At 38.0% G+C, this 26,488-nt stretch overlaps 1 protein-coding gene across 2 annotated transcripts; it reads left to right on the plus strand.

The window, feature by feature from the left end:
* Positions 1–62: 62 nt before the first annotated feature.
* On the plus strand, positions 63–26,488 carry LYPLAL1 (lysophospholipase like 1). Of its 2 annotated transcripts, none has more exons than XM_002190626.6 (5): positions 63–312; positions 4,389–4,488; positions 15,243–15,412; positions 25,515–25,630; positions 26,232–26,488. In XM_002190626.6, exons 1-5 carry the CDS (start codon positions 228–230, stop codon positions 26,469–26,471), a joined length of 711 nt encoding a protein of 236 aa, XP_002190662.1. In that variant the 5' UTR covers positions 63–227; the 3' UTR covers positions 26,472–26,488. The 2 variants fall into 2 exon arrangements, with proteins under 2 accessions (XP_002190662.1, XP_072783685.1); XM_072927584.1 differs by lacking the exon at positions 63–312 and adding an exon at positions 3,187–3,791.

The raw sequence follows: 26,488 nt of genomic DNA on the forward strand, positions 1-26,488 counted from the left end.
TCTCTGTCACGCGTGACACGCAAGGGGCGGACCGGTCCCTGCCACAGGACACTGCCAAACACGGCGTCTGCAGCGAGTCCGCCTGTGAACAAACTTTGCTAACCCAGCGCACCGCCTGGAGCGACAGAGCTCCCAGCCCGGTGCCAGGAGAGCCGGGGCCGCCTCAGCAGAGGAGCGGAGGGCGGAGACAGGCCCGGAACCGGAGGAGGAGGAGGAGAGCGCTGGGCATGGCGGCGCCCGCAGCGCTGCAGCGGAGCGTGGTGTCCCCCGCGGGCCGGCACACCGCCTCCCTCATCTTCCTGCACGGCTCAGGTGCCTGCCTTCCCTCCCTTCTCGGGGCGCCCCGGGAGCGGCTGAAGCGGGCAGGGTCGGCCCCTGCGGTGCTGCGGGAGGGGGCGGTGGGACGGGGTGGCCGCGGCGGCTGCCGGCGCTGGGAAGGGCTGTGAGGTGACCCTGTCCCCGCCGCTCTGCCTGCAGCGGGGAGGCGGCGGGCGGCAAAGCCGTGTGCAGGTGCCCGGAGAGGGTCCCGCAGGAACCGGCTCCTCGGAAGGGGAGCATCAGGATCATCGCACGCCACACTGGCTCCGCACAGGGCACCCCGAGAGTCACACCGTGTGCCTGAGAGCGCTGTCCAAAGGCTTGCTGGACTCTGTCAGGCTGCCTGGTGCTGTGATTTCTGCCCTGGGAGCCCGTTCCAGTGCCCAGCCTCCCTCTGGGTGGAAATCCTTTCCCTGGTACCCGACCTTACATTTCACAGCGTTTCCTCGAGTCCTGTTACTCCCTAATTTTCCCTCTCAGAGGGTAATTGTATTCAGAGGATGACTTTCACAAAGTGGCTCTTGCTGTTTTAGAATCGGCGCGAGAGAACTCTTGGCACCCTTTAAAACCAATGTTCATTCACCAACTTCTGATTGTTCAGAAGGGCCCTGTCCATATCCTGTCTGGCTTCATGGCCACCCTCTGCAGGGGGGAGTTATCTACATCAGTGGCTGGTCTGAGGGCAGAGCATGTGTTTTGCTGGGTTTCAATCCTTACAAGTTGTTTCTAATGAGCTAAATAACAAGGTCCACATGATGTTAAAAGAAAAGAAAAAAACTCATTAATCTTAGGTCTTTATTAGATCAAGGCCTTGAGAAGCGGTATCACTGAGCTGCCCATGTGCATATGGCAACAAACTCAACACTTTCCCAGTCTTTTGCTTACTTTTGCTTTTAGCTGGTGCTTCTGATTAGTTTTACAAAGATGTGTGTCCTTACTAAATTAGTTTCATTTTTATAATCTAGTTGAATTTTTCTTTTTAAAAATTCTGTGAGTAAAAGAATGAAAGTGAAAGAGTTTATGTGTTCAGCTCTTTTGTTAATGCTAATGCTTTAATGCTTGAGGAAATAATTTTCTGTAATGTTGGAGGAGTAAGGGAAGATTATGGTTAGAGGTTGAGTCCACATGTGGTTAAAGTACTCTACAATTTCCTTTTTTTATATATATTATTTTGTTCATAATGTTTGTAATGGGGTGGTTTTATTTGGTTTCTAGCAGTTCCACAGAATAGAATTTAAAACAGAAGTCGCCACAGTGCTGTTGCTGTGGGCTGGCCTGTAAACCCGAGTTGTAAACCTCTGTACAGCACTTGTGCTGGAAAGTGCCAGTCAAATGGCATGAGTCCATTTTGTACATAATGCTTGCTCCAGACGAACTATAACAAATGAAGAATGAAAATGCAAAATTGTATAGAGAAGTATTAGAACAGCCCTGGTACTATACATTGGATTTAGGTAGAGGTTCCATTTGGTAGCTTGGCAGGGAAAGCAAATGGACATAAAAAGTATGTCATAGCTTTTTAGGCTGAGGATTACAACTCTGCAAGTTGTAACAAGCACAAAATCGTAGGCTGGAAAAGACCTTTTAGAACATCGAGTCCAACCATTAACCAAACTCTGCCAAGTCCACCACTGAACCATGTCCTTAAGTGCCACATCTACACATCTTTTAAATACCTCCAGGGATGGTGACTCAGTGACTTTCCTGGGCAGCCTGTTCCAGTGCTTGAAAGCCCTTTTGGTGGATAAGTTTTTCCTAATGTCCAGTCTACATGTTACATGTTAAATTTAAACTTTGCAGAGAAAGAAAACTTGAAATACAAACTATATTTGAAAGGAGTAATATTTTACTTGAGGAAGGAGAAGAGATAATAAAGTTGCCATCAGTCTTTTTCAGTTTGTAAACTGACTCAAAGCAGAATCACCCATCATTTGCTTATTTTTGTAGTGTTCAGAACATATATTCAGAAATTTCAGAAGAGCCTGAAAGACTAGCACTTCAGGAGGTTTGTTGGCTTTCGTTTTATGTCACGGTCTCTTCTTTTCCTCCCTCTCCTCCAAGTTCTGTTCTGTAGCAAATCAAAATACATTATCTGAGCATACAAGTGCTCATGTTTGAGTAGCATTTGGACCATGACAGTTCTTGATACAGAAGGGCATAAATTTTCTCTTACTGAGTTTTCTGGACAAATTTAATGGACAAATTGTCTTCAATAACAGTAAATGTTTCTACAGATCTTTGTGACGTTTAAGAGGTAGGAATAAATAATAAAATAATGATTTATCCTACATCATTAAAAAATTTGTTAAGACCTAAGTCCCAATTCTGTCATCATTGGGATAGCTGGTTGATTTACCCGAGGGTTCATTCTGTGCAAGTATTTGCAAGGCTTAGACTTTGGCTTTCTAACTGAAAAAAAAAAAAAAAAACAAACCAGTGTATAGAAAAAATGTTAATTCAAGCCTCCCTAAGGTACATTGTTTATAAGTGAGGTGACAAGGGCCTTGAGGAAACCCTTGTATGTCAAGAGTGTCTGAAAAGACTCAGAGGTGTGTTTGGACTTCAGATCACAGTACTTGCATAAAGCAAAGTGCTTGTGGGGGTATTTTCTGAAGCATCCAGTTAAGGAGGTAACTTGGATTTTACTGTTTAACTTAGCACAGGGTAAGATTTGTGTCAGTTTTGCAACCCTGTTTTTTATTTGTCACATGGAGTGTTTAGGTCAGAGAACACTTAGTTCTAGTTATGCTAATTGTGCTTAACAGGAAAAATATTGCTGGGTTTGAGTCCTACTTGTCTTCTGTTTTAATTTTGAAGATACATTAATTATGTTTGTATATAAAAACCATCTGAATTTTGTTAGAGTGCTTAAGAGCAGATTTCCTCCACTGGAGAATTATAATAGTTTTAACAATGAATTGGTATATTCATGTGGGATTGTTCAGATGAGCCCATGTAATGTGCCAATAAGCCTGGCTAAGGACAGTGGTATTGTTTTTTCTTTTGGTTTGGCCATTTTATTGAAAAGAATGGAGTGAGTTCAAAAGTCAAACCAAACAACTTGAGCTAAAATAATAGAGAATATTAGCATTTTTAGTTGATAACGTGTGAAACTCAACTTCAAGCAAGACTGAAGTCCTATAGTATGAGTGGCAGTAGTGAAATTCCAGTCTGCTGAGCCGCCACTCAATTTTTTAGGTTGAATATCCTTCCTACTGTGAAATATATTCCTTGATGGACCAGTTTGCTTAAGCTTGAAGTATTGTGTTTTGCTGAGGACTTATTTGTGCCTGCTCTTGAGAGAGGTGGCAGTGAAATTATGGCTGAAGATACCAGTTGTGCAAAGACAAGCTGGAGACGCTGTCTGGTGTATATATGTATATTTATTTAAAAGGAGAAAATGCTATCTACAGAAGAATTCATCCTGTTCCTGGCACTTGAGTCGGCAGGGGTTTTGGCCATAGCCTGCATTGGTAAAAGAAACATATTGGGAGTTGATCTCAACTGATTTTCAAACAGAACTGTGTGGTTAAGGTTTCTTTAAGAGTCTGCTAGATATTTTAACTGAACCTATCTCTTTACAAATTCTCTTTTTCCCATAAAGCTTATGTGCAATGTTAGCATAATTAAAACTGATGATCTTTTTTACTAGGTTATGAAGTGGGTTAACATTAAAATCTGTAGTAAAAGTAACTAACTTTTTAAGGGGAGCAACAGTTATTTTACCTCACTTTTTACGAGGTTCATCAAAATTTTTGTTCATCACTTAAGAGCAAATACAGCAAACTGTAAGTAAGAGGTAAGTCCTTGTGTCTGCTTGGGAGATACTTAAGTCATTGAATGTAGTAAAGTATTGATTAAACTTATGTTGTGGGATCTCTTAAGTAGTCTTTTTCTAGGAAGTTTTGAGTCCATTGGAAAGGGGACTGAAGTTGTTCAAGAAAGTTATGTTTTAGCATTTTAGTGTATTAACTTAATTTGAAATTAAGGTAATCTGAAGTATATTTGACTTTGTATAATTTTCTTGCTAAATGCACAGAATAATTCTTGTACTCTTTTGTGTGATACAGGTGATACTGGCCAAGGAGCAAGAGCATGGATAAAACAAATTTTGAATCAAGACATGGCATTCCAACATATAAAAGTAATTTATCCAACAGCTCCTGCCAGGTACCATTTAATATATTGTAACTATAGGATTAAGTTCCTCTGTTCCAGTGCTATAAAATACGGTTCTGGATATTAGTACAAATTGTCTTAACAATTCTTTCTTCTTTCTCATGTATATGCTTTTTGACAAAACTGAAGCACAACAATGCATTGTTGTCCAGGAGCTGTGATTTTAAGTGGTTAAGACTAAATGATTCCCAGAAGTCACAGCCTCTATTTGTAATTTGGATATTGTCCTCATAGTAGCTTCCCATTTCCTTCATATAAACAGAAGATGATCCTGCAATGTGTGTTGTAGTGGCATTAGAGAGTCATGATCCAGATCACAATCCTACCCATAATAACTCCCATATATTAACTATTAAAATATTGTGTTGTACTTAGTGCCAGGTTTCAGTACTGAAGGTGGGTGGTCTTTTTGGCAAGAAGGATGTCAAAGTTCCTCAGCTTCTGGAGAAAGGACTGGGATTTCAAAAATTAACATTGCTTCTTGTTTGAATCTTGGCCCAACTATTTCAAAGAGAATTGATTTCAATATTTGCTGGGAGCCCAAGTCTTGTTATTAAATGACACTGTGTGTTCAGTGGTATATGGAAGTATAGCTTAAAAATTTTTCCTGCAGGAATTTGAAAGTTTATGCCTCTAGGTCAAACCTAGAGGCTAAAAGTTGGACACCCATCCCCATAGCTATCCAAAGATAATAATAAATATGGAATATATAATTAATTGCATATATTAAATATATAATACTGAATTTCAGGGGTGTTTAATTTTTCTTAATACAATTTTTTTGAGGTGTCTGTGGCTCTAAGTTAGGAAAATGCTTCCTTGAAAGGTAATGGAGTTGAGTTTTTGTCTGAATTTGTGCATAAGTGTGGATTAATACTGAACAGAAAAGGAAATTGTGACATAGACTTTTGAGGTATAGAGGTTCCAAAGTCAGGAAATAATTCTTGGATGGTGTAAACAAGTATAATAGCAGATTTTGTCTGGCACTCATTAGTACATGAAATTAAAAAAAAAAAAACCTTTCCCTTAACCATGTATTTTTTATGATTTACTTGGGCAGGAAAAGCAACTGAGAGATTGCAGTGTGAATGTATTCACTGTGTTACAGAAAAATGAAGCCTGTGAGTGGAAGCCTTTGAAGCAGTGTATTAGGGGATAGCAGGGAGTGAATCCCATTTTCTGTAAATAATGTGCTTGTTGCCTGACTGGTGACAGGCTAAAGTGATGCTAGAGTTACCAGTGGCACATCACACATGCTGAGGGGATCCACTGCTTCCCTCCCAGCACACCAGATACTGGGAAAATGCAGGAGGAGCTGCACCCCTGGGAAATTATTTTTCTCCTTATGTTATATACAGCCAGAGCACCTGAGACCACATCTGCTGGGCCAGTGCTTGACTTTTCCATCCCACTGCACTTCTGAGGTCCAGTCCTTTTCTTACTTGTTCTGGTTTCTTTGGGTAACTACAGATGTAAACAATGATTAACCAGCAACATCTCCTGACTCAAATGAAGGAATTTGTGTTTATCTTACGACTTCAAATTTCAGTACTTTGGTAGACAGAGGGGAAAATACTGTTGTTATTAAATATGCAAATAAACAGTTTATTTCACTCACTTTTTTTTCTAAGTTGAGGTTATTCTTGTTCTTTTCTAGACCAAGTAGAGTCATGCATGAGCTGATTCAGAAGTGGCTTTTAGCAGAACAGAAAAGTTGTATATTCAAAGAATACAAAATACTCACTCTATTTGTCTTTAACTGGCAAAGCACTCCTGTGTATAGCCCTCTGTTGCTGATAAAAAACCCTAGCTGACACAGTAAAATAAAACAGATGCTCCTAAGCAGTTTGCCACTGTTTGCAGCAGTGCTGAAGTTTGATGATACATGTCATTGGTTGAAACCAAAATAAGGAAGCATTTACAGACCTATTTCATATTGTTTTGGTATTCAAGAACAAACCACATTATGCTTTTTTAAAATGATTTTGTAACAGTTGCATTCCTTTCTTTCACAGAAAACAAAAGCAAGGCCTAGAACTTCCAAACTTGAATGGCAGACATTAAAGTATTTAAACTTGAATATATATGTTGGGTATATGTACGTGTATATTTATACGCATATATATTTTGATAAGAATTCAAAATGTTTCTGGCAGCAAGGGAGGAATTCAGCCTCCTTGTTAATGAGACCTATAGCTGGGTGCTTATGGGCATGCAGATCTGCTGAGAAGATTCTGAAACCAAGTTCTTTGCCCACACAGAGGCTGAGGAATATGCTGGCTGAAGGTCAGGCTGCTGAGACAGAGCCTCTGTCTAACCTGCCACTGCAATGTCAGTTCAAAACTTGCCTACAGGTTCTTGTGCTGATGATGAAATCAAAGAAAAGCTTGAAGCTTGGCAACACCCTCCTAGGATTGGCTGATGTGCTCTTCTGGCACAATACTGTTAATGTGGATGTACTTCATGCTCTGAGCTCCTGTCTTTTCCGGGATAACTTTGCACATGCACGGTGACTGTTCCCTTTCAAAGTAGTTATGCCAGTGAAAGCAGGTTTGATGATATAACTACAAAGCTGGGGGCTTTGGCAGGATAAACTGCAGGTCAGGAATACCTCCTCACATTTTTGATGGAAATTAATAGATCCATAGATATACATTCTTCGTGTCTGTTCAACAGAGTTTTGAAAAGCAGTGGAATTCACATTTTTCAACACAACATTGAATTTTTTTTTTTTTTTTGAAGGATGGATTTGGGTTATACTTATGTTTTGTTTAGATTTTATCCCAGGTGCTGAAACATGCATATTTTTAATTTGTACAGCATCAGAGGTTCAGACATGCTTTGATTCAAGAGTCAATGTATCTGAAAATTATTTTGGAAAACCAGTCCAGCATATAATCAGGAAGAATTCTGAAATATGTTCTTTGGCTTCACTAGCATTGATTTCGGCAAACACTAGAGAAGATTATGGGTAAAAGCAATGGAATGTTACTGAACTGTATTTTATAAAACTGTTTTTTTACTCATCTCTGTAGGTCTCAGTAAAAAGTCACACTTCTTTTTTCAAAAGAGATTTATTTTTCTTTAATGATTTTTGTGGTATTCAGGGTTTGTGCAGAGAACAATCACCTGATGCCCCCTGGACAGGCAATGTTTGCAGCATTTTGTCTCACTTATTCCCCATCACATTGGAAAGTGCAATGAGTCTCATATTTGGTTGTGTCCTGAGTAAAAATAACAGAATGTCGATAGTGAAATTTACAAGTAAAAAAGAAAAATCCTAAATAAATCGCATATGGTAAAAAGCATGCTTAGATAAAAATGGAAAAAAATATGTGGATTAGAAGGCTTGATGTGATGTAGTGAGAGTACTGACACCTGAATTTGGAATATGTTTGGAAATTAAGTGCATTTACCTGGGGTATGCAAATTTTGCTTTACAAATTAAAAGTTTTACACGTTGCTTGGAGGTTTTTGTTTTTTTTTTTTCTTTCCTGGTTTTAATATACTGGGATACTTAAAAATGAGTAGAGAACTTGTTTTAACTGTATCTAGCTTTCTGTCAAGATTAGTGCTTCTGCACATAGATTAAACTTGTTAAACATGACAGAATTCTATTTTCTCTCAATTGTAACACTAATATATATCTTTAAAAAAAAAACAAGCTCAAATTGGAGTCCTAGTAGCTGATGCAATCCTTAAAGCCACGTCTACACTAATAGTTTTAAAGGAAAGGGTTTCCTTTTTCCCTTTTTATTTGGGTCAGGATGCCTACAACTTTAAATACTGTTTCAGCTGCTACAATTGTGACTTAAACATTAGGTTTCTATTGAGTTTCTAAATCAGAACTGAATACCACCCAATTTAAACTTTTTTTTTTTTTTTTATAGAAAGTGATAGTTTAAATTGGCATTGCATGAGCTAACGTGGTAGATCTAAAACCATTTAGGCTTTGCTTGTTTTAATACATATACCTTGCCTTCTATAATTCCCTGAAAAAAATCTAGGCCAAAGATTCTTTGCGTTGTCTTGCATTCCATTCTGACAGTCCTTCTCTTTTGCAAGTCAGAAAATCAACTATAAATGCTACTTTGGCTAGTTCATGGATCTTTTTGACATTCACTCAACAAACCTTTCTGTGGGATGTAAGTCTCTGTGCAGAACTTGTTATCTGGAGTGGAGGGGTCCGATTTATTCTAATTTCCATTATCATTATGTGGCTGGTAAGGACTAAAAGGCCCACTACTCCATGTTTTCTCCTAAATTCACATCTTTGCTCAGCTCATGGGTGGAAATGAGCTTCATCTCACCATAGTCCCCATCTGGCTGTATCACAAAACCACCAGACAGTTTGGCACCACTCAGCTCCTCTGGCAGCCTCTGCCTGTGAGAGGCCTCGGATTGGAAAAGCAGCAGGGGTACTGCAGCTCGGACTTGAGATGGATTGGAGGGGAGTGTGCACAGTGCCTATCATACTGTTTTTGGCTCGAGCAAACGTTATTAATCCTTGACTTTTGTAAGGCCTAACCTCATTCATAAATTTAACACAAAGGAGTCTTTTTTTAAAGGTGGGAGCTTGAAGGAGAAATGGGAAAGGTTTGGGTTGGTATCATGGGGTGATTCTTTCATCTCCTTTAAGTAGAAATTCAACATGTTGCATAATAATGCTTGAAGTATGTTTGGATAAACTTTGTATTTTCCTTTTATTTCTGCTCTGGAATTAGGTGAGGAAAACTGCATATATCTAATCCTTACATCAGATGCTAAATAACACATGGGATGCACTACACACTTGTCAGAGATAGCTGTAGTCATGCTTGGGGAAAACAAATTAAAACACGATGGAAATTATCTTGGATTTCTAATCTCTTACTGCAGTGTGCTCTTAGGCATCCTTCATCTTGTTTTTCTTCTCTCAACCCTTTTCCGGTACAAAAGAATTAGAAACAATTGTTTTTATATTACCCTTCCAGCAAGCAGTTGTGGATTTCTAAGTTATGTACCATTCTGTGTTCTTGTTTTACAGTCTTTTCAAAGGTTTCTGTGCTTAGCTAGTGTCATTCATCCATCCTCAGTGTTGTTTGCCACCAGTTTGTGAAAGATGCCACTTTGAATCCCAGAGTGCCTTTCAGACCCCATAATGGAGAACTGATGTAGATTGGACCCTGGTTTGCCTCTTGCCACTTTCTTTCACTGAATTTGTAAGGCAGCCTCTATTGGTTGCTGAGAAACTGGTAATGTATATTAAAGGTCTTTTATGGTCTTTTCAACCATAAAATTATCACTGTTCTCTAATTCGTACCAATCCCCAGAATTTGCACCACTGTCTCCAAAAAAAAAATAAATCCTCCAAACAACAAAACCACCTCAGCAAACCCACAAAAACAAAGAAACAGAAACAAACTTAATTTCTCCCACTGAGTTTTATGCCAGACTCTATTGCAGCTCCCTTTGTCTTGAATGAATAAGACTTGTCTCAAGTAACAAAAGCTGTCAGCATAGTATTTCTTCAGGTAACCATTCTGTACTGGCTCAGTCAGCTCTCATTTCAGACAATGTGCATCCAGAACAACTCTATCAAAAGCATTTGCATGTGGTTGAGTGAACAGGCACAGCCTTTTTTGGAGAGCAGCCAAAATTGCTCCTCATGGAGATGACTCTTGCCTTCGTTTTGGTGATTTTTTTTTTTTTTAAGTATACTTCTAAGTTAAAGCTGCTTGAATTTTGGACACATCATATGTTCTGTTATCATACCACAAAGCTTCATTGTTAAGATATGCTGACCCTCAGTTCTAACACAACATGTACCTTGGAATAGAGTTTCTGATTTATACTTCTTATTTGACTAGCTGGATTCTCTACTTTCCTCCCCATTTCTTTTAAAATTTGCTTTCTGCTTCAGGCAGACAGTGGGAATAAAAAAGCATATTTTGGACCTAAATTTTCTATTGAAATGTAGTCCTGAAATTCAGCACTGATATTATGCTATAAGAGAATTTGGGATTAGTGAGTAATTTGCTTTCATTAAAAAAACCTGCCATCAGCTTTAAGAGAGTCAAGACTTGCTTCTAGAACTCAATATTTTGGATTGGAAAGGACCTTTCAAGGTCATCTAGTTTATGAGCAGGGACATCTTCAACTAGATCGTGTTGCTTGAAATCCCATCCAGACTGTCCGAAAATGTTTCCAGGGATGGGGCATCTACCACCTCTGTTCACCCTGTGTTGGTGTTTCAGCACCTTTCTTGTAAAAAACAGTCTACCTTATATCTTGTCTAAATCCAACCAATTTAAATTGAAAGTCATTTCCCCTTTTCCTATTGCAGCAGGTCCCACTAAAAGGTGTGTTCCCATCTTTCTTGTAGGTCCCTTTAAGTACTGGAAGGCTTCAATAAGGTCTCCTGGAGCTTTATCTCCTTCAGTCTGGACAAACTCAACTCTCAGCCTTTCTTTGTGAGAAGAGGTGATCTGATCATTTTTGTGACCTTCCTCTGGACCTGCTCCAACAGGTCCATGTCTTTCCTGTTCTGAGGATTCTAGGACTGGATGTAGTTCTCCAGCTGGAGTCTCAGCAGAGCAGTGTGGAACTCCTGTGGTAGTGTGCCCTGTAGCTTTTTTCAGAGCCGTGCACAGTCTTCTGAAAGACAACATTACAATTTGAGAAGCCCTACCTCCTAACTGAGAGGAGATGACTTTGGGAAGCAGGAAAAATTGAGGATTTCAGTAATTTTTTATCTTTCTTTGTCTTTATTTCAATCTTGAAGCCCAACTTCACTATAAATTTCCAGTTGTGTCTGACATTTCAGGAAGTTCTGTCTGGAAGCCTGTAAGCCAGCACCAGTTGTCTGGGTTTGTGTCTGCTAATGCAAGGTAATGGTAGTGCTGAGCACGAAGGCAGTGATACAATCGTGTGTCAGGAGAAAGAGTTGGGGGAAGAATACTTGCCATTTATCAATGTGCTGTGTCATTTAAAGCTGCTAGAATTGCTGGCTTGTCTTCTAACTTAAAATGTTGGATAGGGACAGTGATTTATTGGGTAATGATCAAAACCACCTGTAGTTTATGTGAATCACTACGCTAATAGCATCATTTTGGAGATGGAATTTGCCATGGTTTGAGATCTGAATTTGAACCTTGTGTAGCATCATTGGGTTGCCCTTCACTTCTGTTAAGATAATTTCAGACTAGCTGGCACAATTCTAAACATGAGTAAGAAGGTCTAGAGGATATATTTGTGCTTCAGAAAGGTGGAGATAGATGGTGTTGCTGCTACCTAATTTTCATCATGTTTTCTTCATTGCTACAGAACTCAGGGTAGCAGAACCTAATCCATCTTGAATTTGTAAAATCTGTAATAATATTACTTTGAAACTTCGCAGTGAAATCAACAGTCAAAATTACTTCTGTCTGAGATGGAAAGGATGGTAAGTGCTTACAAAGATATTACAGGATATATTTTCCTTTCAAGACATTGAAGTATTGCATAGGTTCTTGAGACTGCACTCTCATGCAAGAGGTATATTGATCTCTAACAATGCCCTTACACATAGGAGCTATAAACTAATCAGAAAACATGATTTAGAGTGATTTGGGGATATTGGGAAGTATTTTAAAGATTCTAATCCTCCTAATCCCTACAGTTTCTTAAATGATGTTTGATATCAGCCATGTCTCCTTTGCTGTCCATGCTCCTAACTTTTAAATGTTAAGAAAGAAATTGGTACAAATTGAACTTTCAAGTATCTTTTAAAAATGGATACAAGTTTGGAAGCTGGATCTACACAGAGAGAAGATTCTTGATTCTAGTTTTCTTATATGGATATGAATCTTTTATGAACTCCAGAACAAGCAAAACATACTCACACACACCTCTTAAAACCAAATGAGAAAAAATGCCCACACAACTTGGGGGACTCTATATTTTCATTCCCACTTTCAATGGCACACAGTATTAGAGACACAGAGCTTTATTTCTAGTATAATTTTAAAAAGAGAATAAAGAAAGTGAGGCACAGATGGACTAATGGTATGAGTTTTAATTAAACTTAAGAGAGAAAAAAAAATTCCAAACTTAAAGCTGATTATTTGGTCTGACATTGTCCTTAACTGACCATGTTGATCTTGTTGGATGTAGTTTCCACTCCACTCTGTATTTTTTTTTTTTTTTTTTTTTTGCTTTTGCATATTTCAGTCCAGCTTCTCATGTCACTGTAACATAGGATTTTTGGGGCTTTTTTTTTTTGTGGTTTAATTGTATGAAAAAATTTGGTGCTGTATTCTTGGAGCTGTACAGATGGTTCCATGCCAAACATATTTGTTTACCGTGGTAATGTCTGAGTTGTAGTGTGCCAGCTAATAAAGGGATTATTTAAAGAAAAAGGTGAATGACTAAAACAGATGTACCAGTTGGGTGAACCATTAAAAGAATCTTACTTCTCAGCTTTATGTAAAGGTTATTTTTAATGCATTTCTGAGAAATCAAGAGTGCTTGCAAGGATGTTTTTGAGGCAGCTGAAAGCCACTTGTCGTTTGCTTTGGGGTCTTTTCCTGTGGGCTTGAAAGACATTGGTCTTTCATCTGTCTTATGAAGAATTTGCAAAAACAGCAGGGAAAAGTCCTGACCTTCAACATCTGATCAACTATTATAATCTCATGATGAATTTTGATCTGTTTTAAATGTCATGATCTTGTCATTTAGTTGTGGGGAAACATGTTTTAATATTTATGGAATGTAAATTTAATTGCTGTAATGCAGTATATGTATATATCTACGTTTCATATAAATCCTGGAGTTTAACCTGCTGTAATAATGAATCCAGGTCAACCTGCTGTAGTAATACTAAAACCTATCACACTTTACTAGAAAATGAACCACTCTGGCTGCTAAGCATTTTAACCAGGATTGCTGTTAAAGTGTTTGAGAGAAGCTAAAATAATGGATTAAATGCTGTTTGCCCAGGCACTTCGTCTGTTGTACGTCACGTTGTCCAAGTGACTTCTGGAAACTCCATTGATTCTGCTCTTGATAGATTTGACTGGAATGTCTGCTCTTAGAAACTTAATTTTCTAATTAGATATTTGTAATCTTATTTTTTAGGTGTTGATCAATTCATTTCTGGTGACAGAATTCCAAAATAAAGACAGTCAAGAAAGCACATAATTTTAATACTATTTTGAAATGCAGCTTTAAGTTGCTGGGTATACAAGATTTTTCCACTGAATTTCCTTTAATTTTGGAGTTAACTTTTTAATAGATGAGTAAGGGCTAGCTTGAAAATGAATAGCTCAATTTTTAAAATTCTGGTGCTTGAGTATACAGTTTGTTTTGAATTCTGGAAATGAGGGATTACTTCAGGCACTTGACCACATACTGTATGACACTTTCAATAATAGTACATTTTAGGTACCCTGAAGCTCTGCTGAAAAAGATTAACCTGTAGTGTTTCTGTTTCTGTTTGTACCTATCTGTTGCTGTTTGTTGCCTCTTTCAGTTTTTGTTTGTTGCCTCTTTCAATTTTTCTTACCAACTTTTAAGTAATGGGCTTTTTTTTTTTGTGTTCATGACAGCAGGCAGAAGAAAACCTATGTTCTCTCATTTTTTACTTTTATGACTGAATAGTCCAAATAGTACTATCTGAACACTCTTCCTAGTGGCAGTACTGGTTTGGAAATAGCTGTTTACATATGTGAAGCCTCTCTGGTGTTAATAAAGGCAGAATTTGTTCCTTCAATAAGAATAACTGAATTAGTGGCTTTCTCATTTTAGGTTAGTTGTGGCTTTCTTTAATCCTAGCATTGAAAAAATTCCAGAGACAGCACAGAAGTCAACTTTAGCATTTTCAGTGTGTTCCCATCCAGAAATGTATCAAGAGCTGTCTGTTTTGTGGATGATGATTGTAATCTGAGCTAAGCTTAAGTAAAAGTGAAGAATTTGCCCTGGTTGAACATAACAAATAAGGGTTTCAAGGGGCTTTGTCTGAGATGGTCGATCTCATAGCAGTATGTTTTGTAATATATTGTAGAGCCATTGCAAGGCAATTAGATCACCTTTAAAACCAAAGAAAAGGCTTCTTTGAATTGAAGGTTTCTTGATTATCTAGGGTTTGGGCAGCCTGTTGAAGCACTTAAAATGACATTCCAACAGCACTGTATTATGGCGAGGAGTGTCGTAACTCTTGTTTGTACACCAGTCCAGTAAGCCCATGGCATTTCTTTCTGTTATGTTTATAAGGTACCGACCACACTAAGATGAGGATGTCTGTATTTGTTTGACAGAAAGAAAAATTGGCAGGTTATTTTTAATACCTAGAGATTCATAATATCCATGCCCTGTCAGTTTTGTCAAGAATTAGGCAATTGAATTCCATAAAGTTAGCTCCTGCAGAGCTGTCTTGTTTAGAAGTTACTTCAGTTTGTCGTATTCCAGCATGGATTTCAACCCTTTGTTTGGGATTAAGAACCTCTTGACCGGCTTAAGATTTAAAATGTTTAGCTGACCTAACCAACCTTAACATTTAACTGGCTGAAAATTGCATTTTACATAGCTTTCAAATGTTGGCTTCATTCTTGAAGGACCATGACTTCAATGCAAGGAAATGCAATGTGACTGGATATAAATGGAGTTAGAGCTTGAAGAGGTTTATTCTCTCCTTTGCTGGAGATTTTTTTTTTATTTATTACATATGATCAAGGCTTTTGATCCTGTGCTTGGGTAATCATTTGTTTTCTTTCCTTCCATCACTCTAGGCCATATACACCTATGAAAGGAGCCTTTTCCAATGTGTGGTTTGACAGGTACAAGATCTGTAATGACTGTCCTGAACACATTGAAAGCATTGATTCCATGTGCCAGGGTCTTACAGACCTGATCAACGATGAGGTTAAGAATGGCATTGCCAAGAACAGGATACTCATAGGTAAGAGATTTATTTATAATGTGTTTATTCTGATGGTTTTTTAATGGTTGAGAGATTATCTTCTTTGAATTTACTGTATCCTGAATAGTCATGATCATAGCTTGAAACTGCTGAACAACCTTTTCCATAGCCAATCCTCAACAATACTGAATCCTTATTTAAACCCATACCAGGTGGAGAATGTGGCTAACTGTAAGCAGTATCCTGAAAATGTAAAACTGTTTTTATTTTCAACAGTCATTTTTAATCATTATTTAAAATAGAGTGGGTAGTGATTTACTTTGAGAAGTACATAGTTTTACTATTTCCTTTAAGCCCTTTTCAAGGATGGAAAAATACACTTTCCAAAAATGACGTGCATTTTGGAGAATGGACTTGTAGCATATAAATAATCATGAACTTTTCCTTACTGTTCTAATCATTTTGGGTTAAATTAATTCATGCAGGAAAAATGTGCATGTTACATAGCACTAAAGGTTGACACTTGATAACAAATAAAGCATTAGCTGTAATAGTTCATATGTGTCTATCTTTATTTCTCTTTCCACAAATTTCCAGTAACTTTCACAGTACTTCAGTGAAATAGATGGTGAGATATTGAGGCACAGAAATTGAGGGTGATGAAATAGCCTATGGCAGAGAGGGAATGAGAATTCACAAGTCTTTGGCTCCCTGTCCCATCTCTAGACCACAAATGATTTTGGGCTGGGGAAAAAACTCTTAAAGTGGGATGTTATAAATGTATGTCCCACTGAGTCATGCCATCAAAATAATGCACGGCCAAGCCACTACCATTCAGCCTGGTGTGTTTTCCTGGTCCAGCCTCATGTTGCTCTGTGAAGGCCTGTGTTTGCTTTCCCTTTCTGGCTCGCTGCGCTGGCTGCAGAGTGAGTGCATTGTTTTGGATGGCTGTCAACAGAATCCCTTTGATCTGTCTTTCCTGTGTTGTTATACCTGCTGGCTTGGAAGCAGCTGGAGAAGTGCAGGTGCTTTGCTGTTGAGTGAGCTGGGAGATGCTCTATGTACAGATCCAGTGTGCTACTAGGCTGTTTTCCTTTTCTCTGTAGCCTTCAAAGTTAGAAACAGCCAGACTGCAAAGTATGAAGGTTGTTTTCCAAGGCATAAGCAGAGTAAGGAAGTTGGCATGCACTGAGTGTTTCATCCCGTAGATTCTTTGGAAGTCCCCATCTCTGTGTGTTTGCATTCCTCACATATAAATCAGAAATAGCTGTACGTGTTTTGTCACTCTTGAGAGCTCTGTTTCCCCACCTGACAGAGACTACAAGCATGCATCCTCATGGTTCAGTCCAATATTTATGCAAGAAGCAAAATAAGGCAGCCCTGAGTTACTTTGTCTGAAGTACAGAGGGGACTCATGCGGATGCATAAAAAACTTGGTAGTGGAAAATTGTATCACTTGTGGCTGTACAAGATTAAGTGTTCTTCCACAAGAACTTTGTGCCTTTTCTGTGCTGTTTTTGATGATTAACCAGTGTATGACTGGTTAATGATGATTAACCAGTGAAGAATGAAGCTTAGAGATCCTCTAAGGTCTCTATGCATAAAGGTGACATTAATTGTCTTAGGACTTTGTGCAAATAATTGCCCATTTTCTGGCAGTCTTTCTTACAGGAAATTAGGACTTTTGTAAAGATTTATATGTATATTTATAGTATTCAGACTAGAGAACAGAAGGCTCTGGCAAGACCTTGCAGCACGCTCCAATATCTAAAGGGGCTCACAGGAAAGCTGGGGAGGGACTTTTTACAAGGCCATGTAATGATAGGACAAGGTGGAATGGCTTTAGACTGAAAGAGTGCAGGTTTAGATTAAACACTGGAACAGATTGCCCAGAAAAGCTGGGGATTTCCATCCCTGGAAGTGTTCAAGGCCAGATTGGATAGGGCCCTGAGGAACCTGGTCTAGTGGAAGGACTTCCTTCCTATATCAGGATCATTGGAAAATGATCTTTAAGAGTTTCTTCCAACCCAAACCATTCTCTGATTTTTTGATCAAAAGAAAGTGTGAGGCCAAGTCGGCATGTAAATGTATGTCACACCAAAATGTAATGTCAACTCAAAAAGGAGAAATATGTGGCCTGAAATTTTTCTGAGTTTAGAAGATTGGTGTACAGGAGATAATGGAAGGTTTGGTTACTTGCTTAGAATGTCAGATAACTAAGTTCTGTCAGAGCTTTTTAGATTTCTCTTGGAAAATGTCAGGAATATCCTTTTGGTACAATAAGATGAGGCCTAAGGTAACAGGTGGTGTGCAGACAGTGAGTTTGTCACTGCTGGTACCACAGAGTTGGAAGAGATAGCCTTTGTGAGGTAAAGGGAAAAAATTGACATTTATAGCAGGGGAAGCCAGGGTGAAATTTTGCTATGAATTCATAGTGCATTCAGTGCTGTTGAGTAATGTTGGAGATCCGTAATGGTGTACATATCTTATTATGGAAAAAGAGGCAAATTAGTTGAGAGAAGCAACTGGAGAACTTGGGAGTCTGTGAAGAACAGTGGGGGCCTTTTTGGGGAGGGTCACAGAAACCAAAGAGCAGAGTGGTCGTATGAAGGTATTTGCAGGGAATGAAAATACTCCTTAAAGGGTTAAGGAGAATTGAGTTGAGTGACCATTTCATAGTAAGTGGGAGTTTTAGTGACTGGAAGGAAAACAAAATGAGTATGAGGAGCGTAACAAGATTGACGGTTATGGTTTTATATGGAATAGAGGACCAGAAATTACAGGCTGAGGGTGAGTGTCAGATATTGTTGGATGAGGGTGAGCGAGGTGTTAGGCAAGCAGGAAGGTGGGCAGCTGCTGACAGCTCAGAGGTATGGGATAAGAAGGCAAGATCTGAGAGAGCACTGAGATGATTCCCCTTCTTGAGCAATTCAGCTCAAGATAGTGGGGCAGTAAGAGCATTTTCTCTGAAAGAAATTGTAGCCTGCATTGTTTGCTTCGATACCTCTGAAATTCACAAGTGACTGCTTCTAGATGAGAACTCCAAAGCTGAGGATGGAGTCCAGGTTGTACAGTGCCACTCCTCTCTCCCTTATCAAGGAAAATGCTGGTGCAGCCTTGCTTTTAACAGCTGCTCTATGAATCTACTTCTAAGGAAATAAATTATTTACTTTTCTGGATCTAAATGAAGTCTTATTTTTAAAACATCCGTATTAATTTTGTGACATGGCTTATCTACCCATTCCTGTCTCCTAACAGTTTCATAAGTTACTTTCCTTTTAACAGAAGTCTTTTGAAGGAAGTAGACTTCTGATTAAGCTTTATTTCCTCTGACCTTGGAGGAGGAAGAAAGGGTGACTAGCAGCAATACATAATTATTAAAAAAAAATATATATAATCCCCAGAATTTGATAATGGTACTTATTTTTTAGCCAGACATTCTTCTTGTGTTACTCTTACTGGTCTTCCTGGCTAAAGCGCTCCTTGTAAATAGTCCTGTAAGTAGGTTTGTATTGACTTTGGAGATAAAGGAGTGTTATAAATTTAGTCAAATTTTGACACTTGGAGCTTTGATAATATCCTTTCTCTAAAAACAGGATGTATTTCTTCTTTATAAATGCCTGAATTCATTGCTAAATCCGCCAAACAAGCCACAGTTTAAAATGTGGGACAATAATTTCTTTTTCTATCTAAAGCTAAGTTGATTTTTCAGGTGACGGTGGTTTTGTTTTTTGTTTTCTTGTGCTGTTTGTTCTGTTGTTTTGGGTTTTATTAACTGCTTCCATAGTGACAGTGCCCTGTAAAATAAGTCAATTTCAGTGAAAACTGTGTAAAATTTCAACAATCTTGTTCAAGCTCTTGAATAGAAGCTCTTGAAAGAAATGGCCCTCTCATTTTTTGAGCATTTTGATAGGGCTTACTGTAGTCAACTACACTTTGGTGAAAGGCAGTCTTTTTGTTTCTTTTTTGTTCTTAATTTAGCACTGCTTTCCTGCTTTCACAGGTCACTTTTTCTGTAGTGCAGAAGTGCTGATCCAAGCGCGTTGGTCTCTGCCACCTGTAGTTACTCATGTAAGCAGCCAGTGAAAATAAACTTTCCATAACAGTCCTGTAGATTTGACTAAATGCCAAAAAACACATGCATGATTCCTGACCCCTTGTGCTGTAACAATAACACGAGGCACACAACCACTTTTTGCTTATTGCTAGACTTCTTACATAGCTACTGAACCATGGTGGAAGTAACATGAAAGCTCTGTGCTTCTTGTAAATATTAGCATTTCCTTCTCTCTCAGTGTGTGTGAGAATGGGATGGGGAGGAAATATCTTGGCTTTGACACCCCAGAGAGCAGATCTTATAAATATGTGGAGATAAAAACTTCCAAATAAATCATTGAAGTGTTGAGCCATCTATTTCACCCACAATCTTGGCACTTTATGTTTTTGACTCCTAAGCCTTTTGCTGTCACTCATCCTATTTTGTATCTTCTGTCTTTATTAGGAAGACATTGTCTTCCATTCAGAGGTACTTACTGCCTTCTTCTTACAGAGTAAATTCATGGGTTTATTTTGCTGTTTGTCTCTGTAATTCGAATGAGAATTCTCTTTCTGTGCCTCCCATTACATGGCTTTGTGATTTATCTAAATTGTGCCTGAGATGCTGGGCTGCAAGCAGTACTGTTAGGCCATCTGCCCCGTAATACCTGCAACATTTTACTAATTTTCAGTGCATTAGTGTAAATTTGCCTTGCATTTATATTTGGGAGTAAATGTTTGCTCCTCTTGGTTTTGGGGTTTCTTTTTGTATCTTAACTGACCGTGTTTCTCTTTTGGATCTCTGCTATCTAGTTCACACATCAGGAAGTAAAAAGAGACATGAACAAATTAATCTTTCTGTTTCCTTCATCGGTCTTTCGGTAGGAGGTACAATGCTAATTTTAACCAAGAGTAGACCATAACCTGTTACTTTGTTTCCCAGCATTTGATGAATTCAATATTAATGTTCTAAAGACTCTGAAAGATGACACATTCCCAGTATGGTGAAAGTCAGGTTTAGCAAATTATAGTGAAGATTAGGAGTAAATAAGACTCACAGAAGTAAACTAATAAAATAATCCCAAAATAATTCAATCAGGATATTGTCATTGCCTATAAAATAATGACTTCGGTAAGAAAATAATTATAAAGTGAATCAAGTTCTGATCTTTTCAGCCTTACTAGGAACTCTGTTGAAGACATGTCCTTATTCATCTTTAATAAATGCCTGAATTCAGTGCAAAATTAAATGGATGGATGGGCTTTTAGAATGCATGAGAGTTGTGCAGACATGCCACAGGGTACAAATTAACTTGTACTTTCTTCACAATTGTGCCAAGAGAATCGTACAAAAATGAGACTTCACAACATTTGCTATTCCATTGTCATGTGCCAGTGCAGGCTCAGCTCTGTTTAGGCAAATCCTTACCATTGTTTTTCTGAATTCTAAAAGATCTCTGCTAACAGAAGGCTCACAGCTCTGCAGAACAGCAGCTTGTTTCTGTGCATCGCTACTCTTTGCTTTAGAGAGCTATATTCCTGTGATTCAGTTTAGAGTCACAAATACTGTGAGCATAAAGGATAGGTTGTTCTCTGCCTTTTTCCCATGTTGTGCAGTTATGCTGACTGTAAAAATGACAGGTAAGTGTTACAGCAGGACACTGCTGTCCTCTCTAGAAAAAACCAAGAAAACACACTGGGTAAATGAAGCAAGCCATAGATTGGCAGAGTAACATCTTAATAAAAGTTGATTTGAGACTTTTAATGGATTTTATTTTCCTTCCAATGCTAAAAAATTACGACCCCTTAGGTATATATGTTGGGTTCCCCTCTATTACCTGTAACAGTTGAAAATAAAATGTAACTGGTTCTGGTTTTACTGCGAGTTGATATGTTAGAAACAATAGTGCACTTGTTTTTACAAGAAAGTGGTAAAAGTTGTACCACTTAAATATGCATTTCAAAATGTGTTTTGACTGGTGAGAAAGTTGGGGAGCAAATTGATTCATGTTCCTAACAAGAGCAAGTGACTAAGCTGCTCAAGGGAAGTTGCCTTTGTTCTTGTAAAGACTCTCAAGTTTGTTGCTCTTGTAAAGACTAATTAACAACCAAAATAACAAGGCTATCAAAGGTGGAAACCATTCGTTGCAGTTCTGCTGGTGTGCAAGGTTTGGGTTTGATGAAGTTTCATGAAGAGATTAAAAGGAGAAAATCAATGCTGTGAGGAAATTCACTTGAGACAAAGCACATGTTTGAGTACATAACACAGGAGCAGTGTTAAGGGAGTTCTGTAGAGAAGGGAGTTTGCTGTTCCACTGGCATTTGTACTCTTAGCTGATATTCATTTGTGAACACTGTTAAATGTATATAATACTTCCATTCATTGATGAAAATGGGAGGTCAAAACAGAAAGTCAGCTTCTTTGCAGATGATGTGTAGAACAAGGTTGTGCTGTTGCCATTAATAGAAGGTAAATCACAAAATCCCTAGGGAGAGGGGAAAGTAAACTGGAATGTAGCTTTAGGGAGAAATTCCTGATAACAAACTGATTAAAGCAACTCTAAGTTGAAATACTAAAAAAGGAGAAATTGAGAATGAAAAATGCAGTGAGAATGGAATGAAAAGGAGGCAAGAGTATGTAATGTATTGTAATAATATCAGAACAGGCCAAGACAATTTCTGACTATGCTGGTGTAGCTTTATACAACAGAAGAGTGTTTGTCTTCTGCTGTGCTGGCACAGGAACTGTGTGCTGGAGGATTCATTTCTTGCCACTTTGTTACCAAAGCTGTACTGAAAAATGGGAAGAAATACAGGAAAGATGAACAACTAATACAGAGAAACTAGTGAGGAAATACTGCTTAAAACAAACACCCCAAACTACACCCCTACACCAAAGTCCAAATCCTAATCTCATCAAAATCTGGGGTTTAGCTTCTCCTGTTTCTTTTTTTTTCTTCAAAATTTATTCCCTAGATATGATTCATAACTATTTTTTCCCCATGGCTGTGATTTCTAGTATGGCAAGCACCTTTGGGCACATGTTAAAGTTTTACTGTAAAGAGTGAAAAAGAGATGTGTCTGTTTCCTAATTCCGTAATCATTATAACAAATAGACTAAGGCATTTTACAGTCAGGTCTGTATGATTCAGGATGCACTTGGCAATGCCAAACCAGTGTGTGCTAGAGAGCTGTTCTTTCTGTGAATAAGACTGAGCACCTAAAGAACTTTCTGAATTCAGTAATAGCTCATTGCAGCCACTAAAGTGATGCATGGGGAGAAGGCAGTTTTTTAGCATTCTCTTGTGTATGCAGGACAAGAGATACAAAATAAACCTTTGTGCTGGATAATAAAGTTAGTGTTTTCTGAGATGCAAACACAAACACTGTTAGACGAAGTACAAAGAAACAAATAAAGCTGAAGTTTGACAGTAGGTAAATACTTGGTTTCCTGAACCTCATATAATGTTGAAGTGTCATCATTAGGGTATCATTTCAGGTTATCATTTCAGACAAATGGGAAGCAAAATAATACAAATCGAGATATTTTACAAAAGTGAGCTGGAGTTTTGTTTACAAGTCTCCTAAGGCCATTTACAAGGAATGTTTTATCACTGAAAAATGGCAACCATGGTGAAGGTTTCTGTTTTATTAAATGAGGCATAAATTCTGTATGAGAAATTGAGTTTCTGGTCACATTGTGTTACATCATCCTGTGCCTGAGATTACCTGAAATTAGTTAGAGATTATATTCCAGAAATGAATGTTTTAATTTGAGTGAAGTATTGCATGGGAATTTCCTTCAGATTCAAATTCTTTAGTTTGGAAGTGTGATGACTGTGTGATTTCAGCAGATCTTTCTCAGCTGTCAGGTGGGTCAAAAGCAGCTTTATTTTTATTGCAGAGGGCTATTACCTAAAACTCAGCACTACAGTGAAGCAGATTTGAGGTCATAAATGCACTCTTGAGTGAACTTTCTCTGCAACTGGAAGTGCTTTACATAACTGAGTCTTTTGTGTGAATTCCCCTATTAGTCTACATATAAATCTCCTTTGTGAGTCAGGGAAGTTAACACAAAGACTTAGGTGCTTTCCTGAACTGGCATGTGAGCATTGCTGATCTAACCCTGTTTAACTATTGTGAAGCATTAATCACAGTTCTCATTAAAATAGGCATGAGGGGAAAACTGAAAGTGAACATACTTCTAAATTTAATATCTACTGGCAAACTCTGACGTTCTGTGCAGAGTCTTTGTGTGTCTTGGAAGTAGATTGGTCTCAAGTAGAGAAGTAGATTGGTGAAGACCTTGCAGTGTTCTGCAAGGTCAATTAAGGATGAAATGTTGCTGTGTCATTTTGATTTTGTCTAACAGTCCTGACACAATGCTTAATAATACTGTACAGTTTATGTATTCTTCATGCTGAGATCATCTGTATACATGTACTTGTGTGTTTTGTTTATGCTCTGTCATTTCATACAGTTGTTTTGTGTAATATCTATACCTGCCCCTTATTTTTCCTTCATCCAAAATTTGAATTCTTGTAGAAGTTCTTGACTGAGAATGTCTTTTATGTGTTATGTCAAGCATACACTTATACTAAAATGGTTCTTGTAACTGAAAAAATAGTCTTCATCATGCTTATTCAAATTGTTGGTTTTGAAGCATTTACCATATGGCATTTACTCAGAGATTGTTGTGGTATCAGGTGATAAACTTCAGGTACACCCATGCAAATCTAATTCAAAGAGCTAGTCCTTTGTATTGTATTTTCTTGTAGTAGTATGAGCCACATAAAAGAACCATTACCTAATATTCTTCTAAACAGAAGGTGACTGCATTGTCAAAGACTGCTGGTGAGTAATTGCAGACAGTGTGCCAGATTGTGACTAACTGGGTACAAAATTTTAAGATTAAATCATTTACAAACTAGTAATGACTTTTCAATGCAGCTTTTCTTCCTGTAATCTGAAATACTTAAAATGGACTTTGTTTTATTTGTTGACAAAGCATTGTCTGTATTTATTTGTAAGCAAGTGCAGAATGGTCTCTTAGAGTACAAGTGCTTCTTTTGGGATTTGGGGATGACAGCATTCTTCAGAATGATCAAAAGGAAATTAAATAAGTGACCAGATTGTGTATAAGAAAATAAAGGAAACTTCACTCTATTCATTATCTGGATTCAGTCAATATAATACCTGTGTACTTCCTTGTGAAGTAATGTGGTAGTCTGGATTTCTTTCCTAATGAATAAGCATTTGTCATATAAAAATAATTTCTGAGGAATTATCTTCAGTAAGGAATTCATGTAGTTGAAGAGACATATGGACCACAGAAGGCCATTAATTCAGAGATCCTGTTAGAGCTCAGGGGGAGTACATTGCATTTGTTCCCTATTTCTTATATATCTCAAGGTATAACAACAAAAATATCCTCAATGCTAGTTTAATGTGAATGCTCATTGATTATGTACAATAGAGATCTTTCATATGTGAAGCCTAGGGGAGAAATCTGAGTACAAAAAGCAGTGAGAATTACCTGTTCACAGAGTTTTACTTTGTTGATGTCAGAGTATGTATGGCCACAGTATTCAGCTACCTGGTAAGGACCATACACAAATGGCTTCTGAAGTAATGGCATAATGGCATTTTTATCCTCTCTCAGTAATGAATCTTCAGCACTGCTTCAGCTATCCAGTATCCTAATTGCATCATGCTTTGATTTAAACCTCAAGCTATGCCACATAAGGTTCAGCTTGGATGTCAGAAGGAATTCCTTCTCAGAAATGTTGTTAAACATTGGTATGGGCTGCCCAGAGAGGTGCTGGAGACACTGTCCCTGGAGGTATTCAAGAAATTACTGAATGGGGGATTTGGTTCCGTGGTCTACTTGACAAGGTGGTGTTGGGTCATAGGTTGGGCTTGATGATCTTAGAGGTCTTTTCCAACCTAAATGATTCTGTGAGTGTAAAATCTTTGTAAACTTAATGGTACTCAAGATGGGTTTCTTGTTGTATTTTTATAAAAGAAACAAGTCTGAAGATAATAAATTGTACATTGGGTTACAAGGACTTACAGAAAAATCTTTGTTTCTTTTGTTGCATCCTAGGAGGCTTTTCAATGGGAGGTGGAATGGCAATGCATTTGGCCTTTAGGTTTCATCAGGATCTGGCCGGAGTCTTTGCCTTATCCAGTTTTCTGAATAAAGACTCTGCTGTTTACCAGGTGAGTGTGTAATAATTTTAGAAAACGTGCCTATCTACATGGAAAACATGGTGATTAAAATTCAATATACATGTTTATACATCCGAGGCAGTTGATTCACATTCTAAACTTATGCCATTTCTGGAAATAGATAATCAGAATATTAGGGAAGTGAGGCTTTAAAGCTGTCTTTAAATAATGTTTTATTGCATGTTTTCGCACTGGCAGTACAATATTGAAGTTTAGAAAGAGATTAACAAATGAAATGCTTTACTAGTTGTCCTTAATTGTTAAAGAGTCTGTGTAAGCATAAGTATTCTTTTAAAGTATGTGATGCATTATAATACTCACAAGCTCCATTTCCTGTCATGAGGTTTTTTTCTGTTTCTCTTACTTGGAGAGGGGTATAGACCTTAAAGTAAACCCTATCATTTGTCAGGAGTTCTTGTATTGGAATTTGAAGGGCAGTTTTTTCCAGTACTTCCTGGTTTACTTCTATAGAGACAGTACAATATGACTCCTAAAATGTAGATCAGTAAGTGTGATAACTGTCATCATATAATTGTAAATATTCCTTTTACATTTTTGGCAGTATGTCTGACAATGTTTCCTTTCCATCTAGGCTTTGAAAAGAAATGAAAGTGCTCTTCCAGAATTATTTCAGTGCCATGGAACTGCTGATGATCTAGTTCTCTACTCATGGGGTGAAGAGACCAACAAGATGTTAAAGTCTTTGGGAGTATCAACATCACTTCATACTTTTCCAAACCTCAATCATGAGCTGAACAGAACTGAAATAGAAAAATTAAAATCCTGGATTGTAAAGAAATTGCCTGTTGAAGCACCAAAGGCAAATGAATAAACAAAGATCCAGCCTCA

The sequence above is a fragment of the Taeniopygia guttata genome, chromosome 3 (genome assembly GCF_048771995.1).
Source record: "Taeniopygia guttata chromosome 3, bTaeGut7.mat, whole genome shotgun sequence".
NCBI classification, from domain to species: domain Eukaryota; kingdom Metazoa; phylum Chordata; class Aves; order Passeriformes; family Estrildidae; genus Taeniopygia; species Taeniopygia guttata.

What these genes read in the sequence shown, in the direction of transcription:
- LYPLAL1 (XM_002190626.6), top strand. Translation starts at nt 228, where the DNA reads ATGGCGGCGCCCGCAGCGCTGCAGCGGAGCGTGGTGTCCCCCGCGGGC. An exon ending in CATCTTCCTGCACGGCTCAG is followed by an intron (nt 313 to 4,388) that starts GTGCCTGCCTTC and finishes TGTGTGATACAG; the next exon opens with GTGATACTGGCCAAGGAGCA. An exon ending in CAAGAACAGGATACTCATAG is followed by an intron (nt 15,413 to 25,514) that starts GTAAGAGATTTA and finishes GTTGCATCCTAG; the next exon opens with GAGGCTTTTCAATGGGAGGT.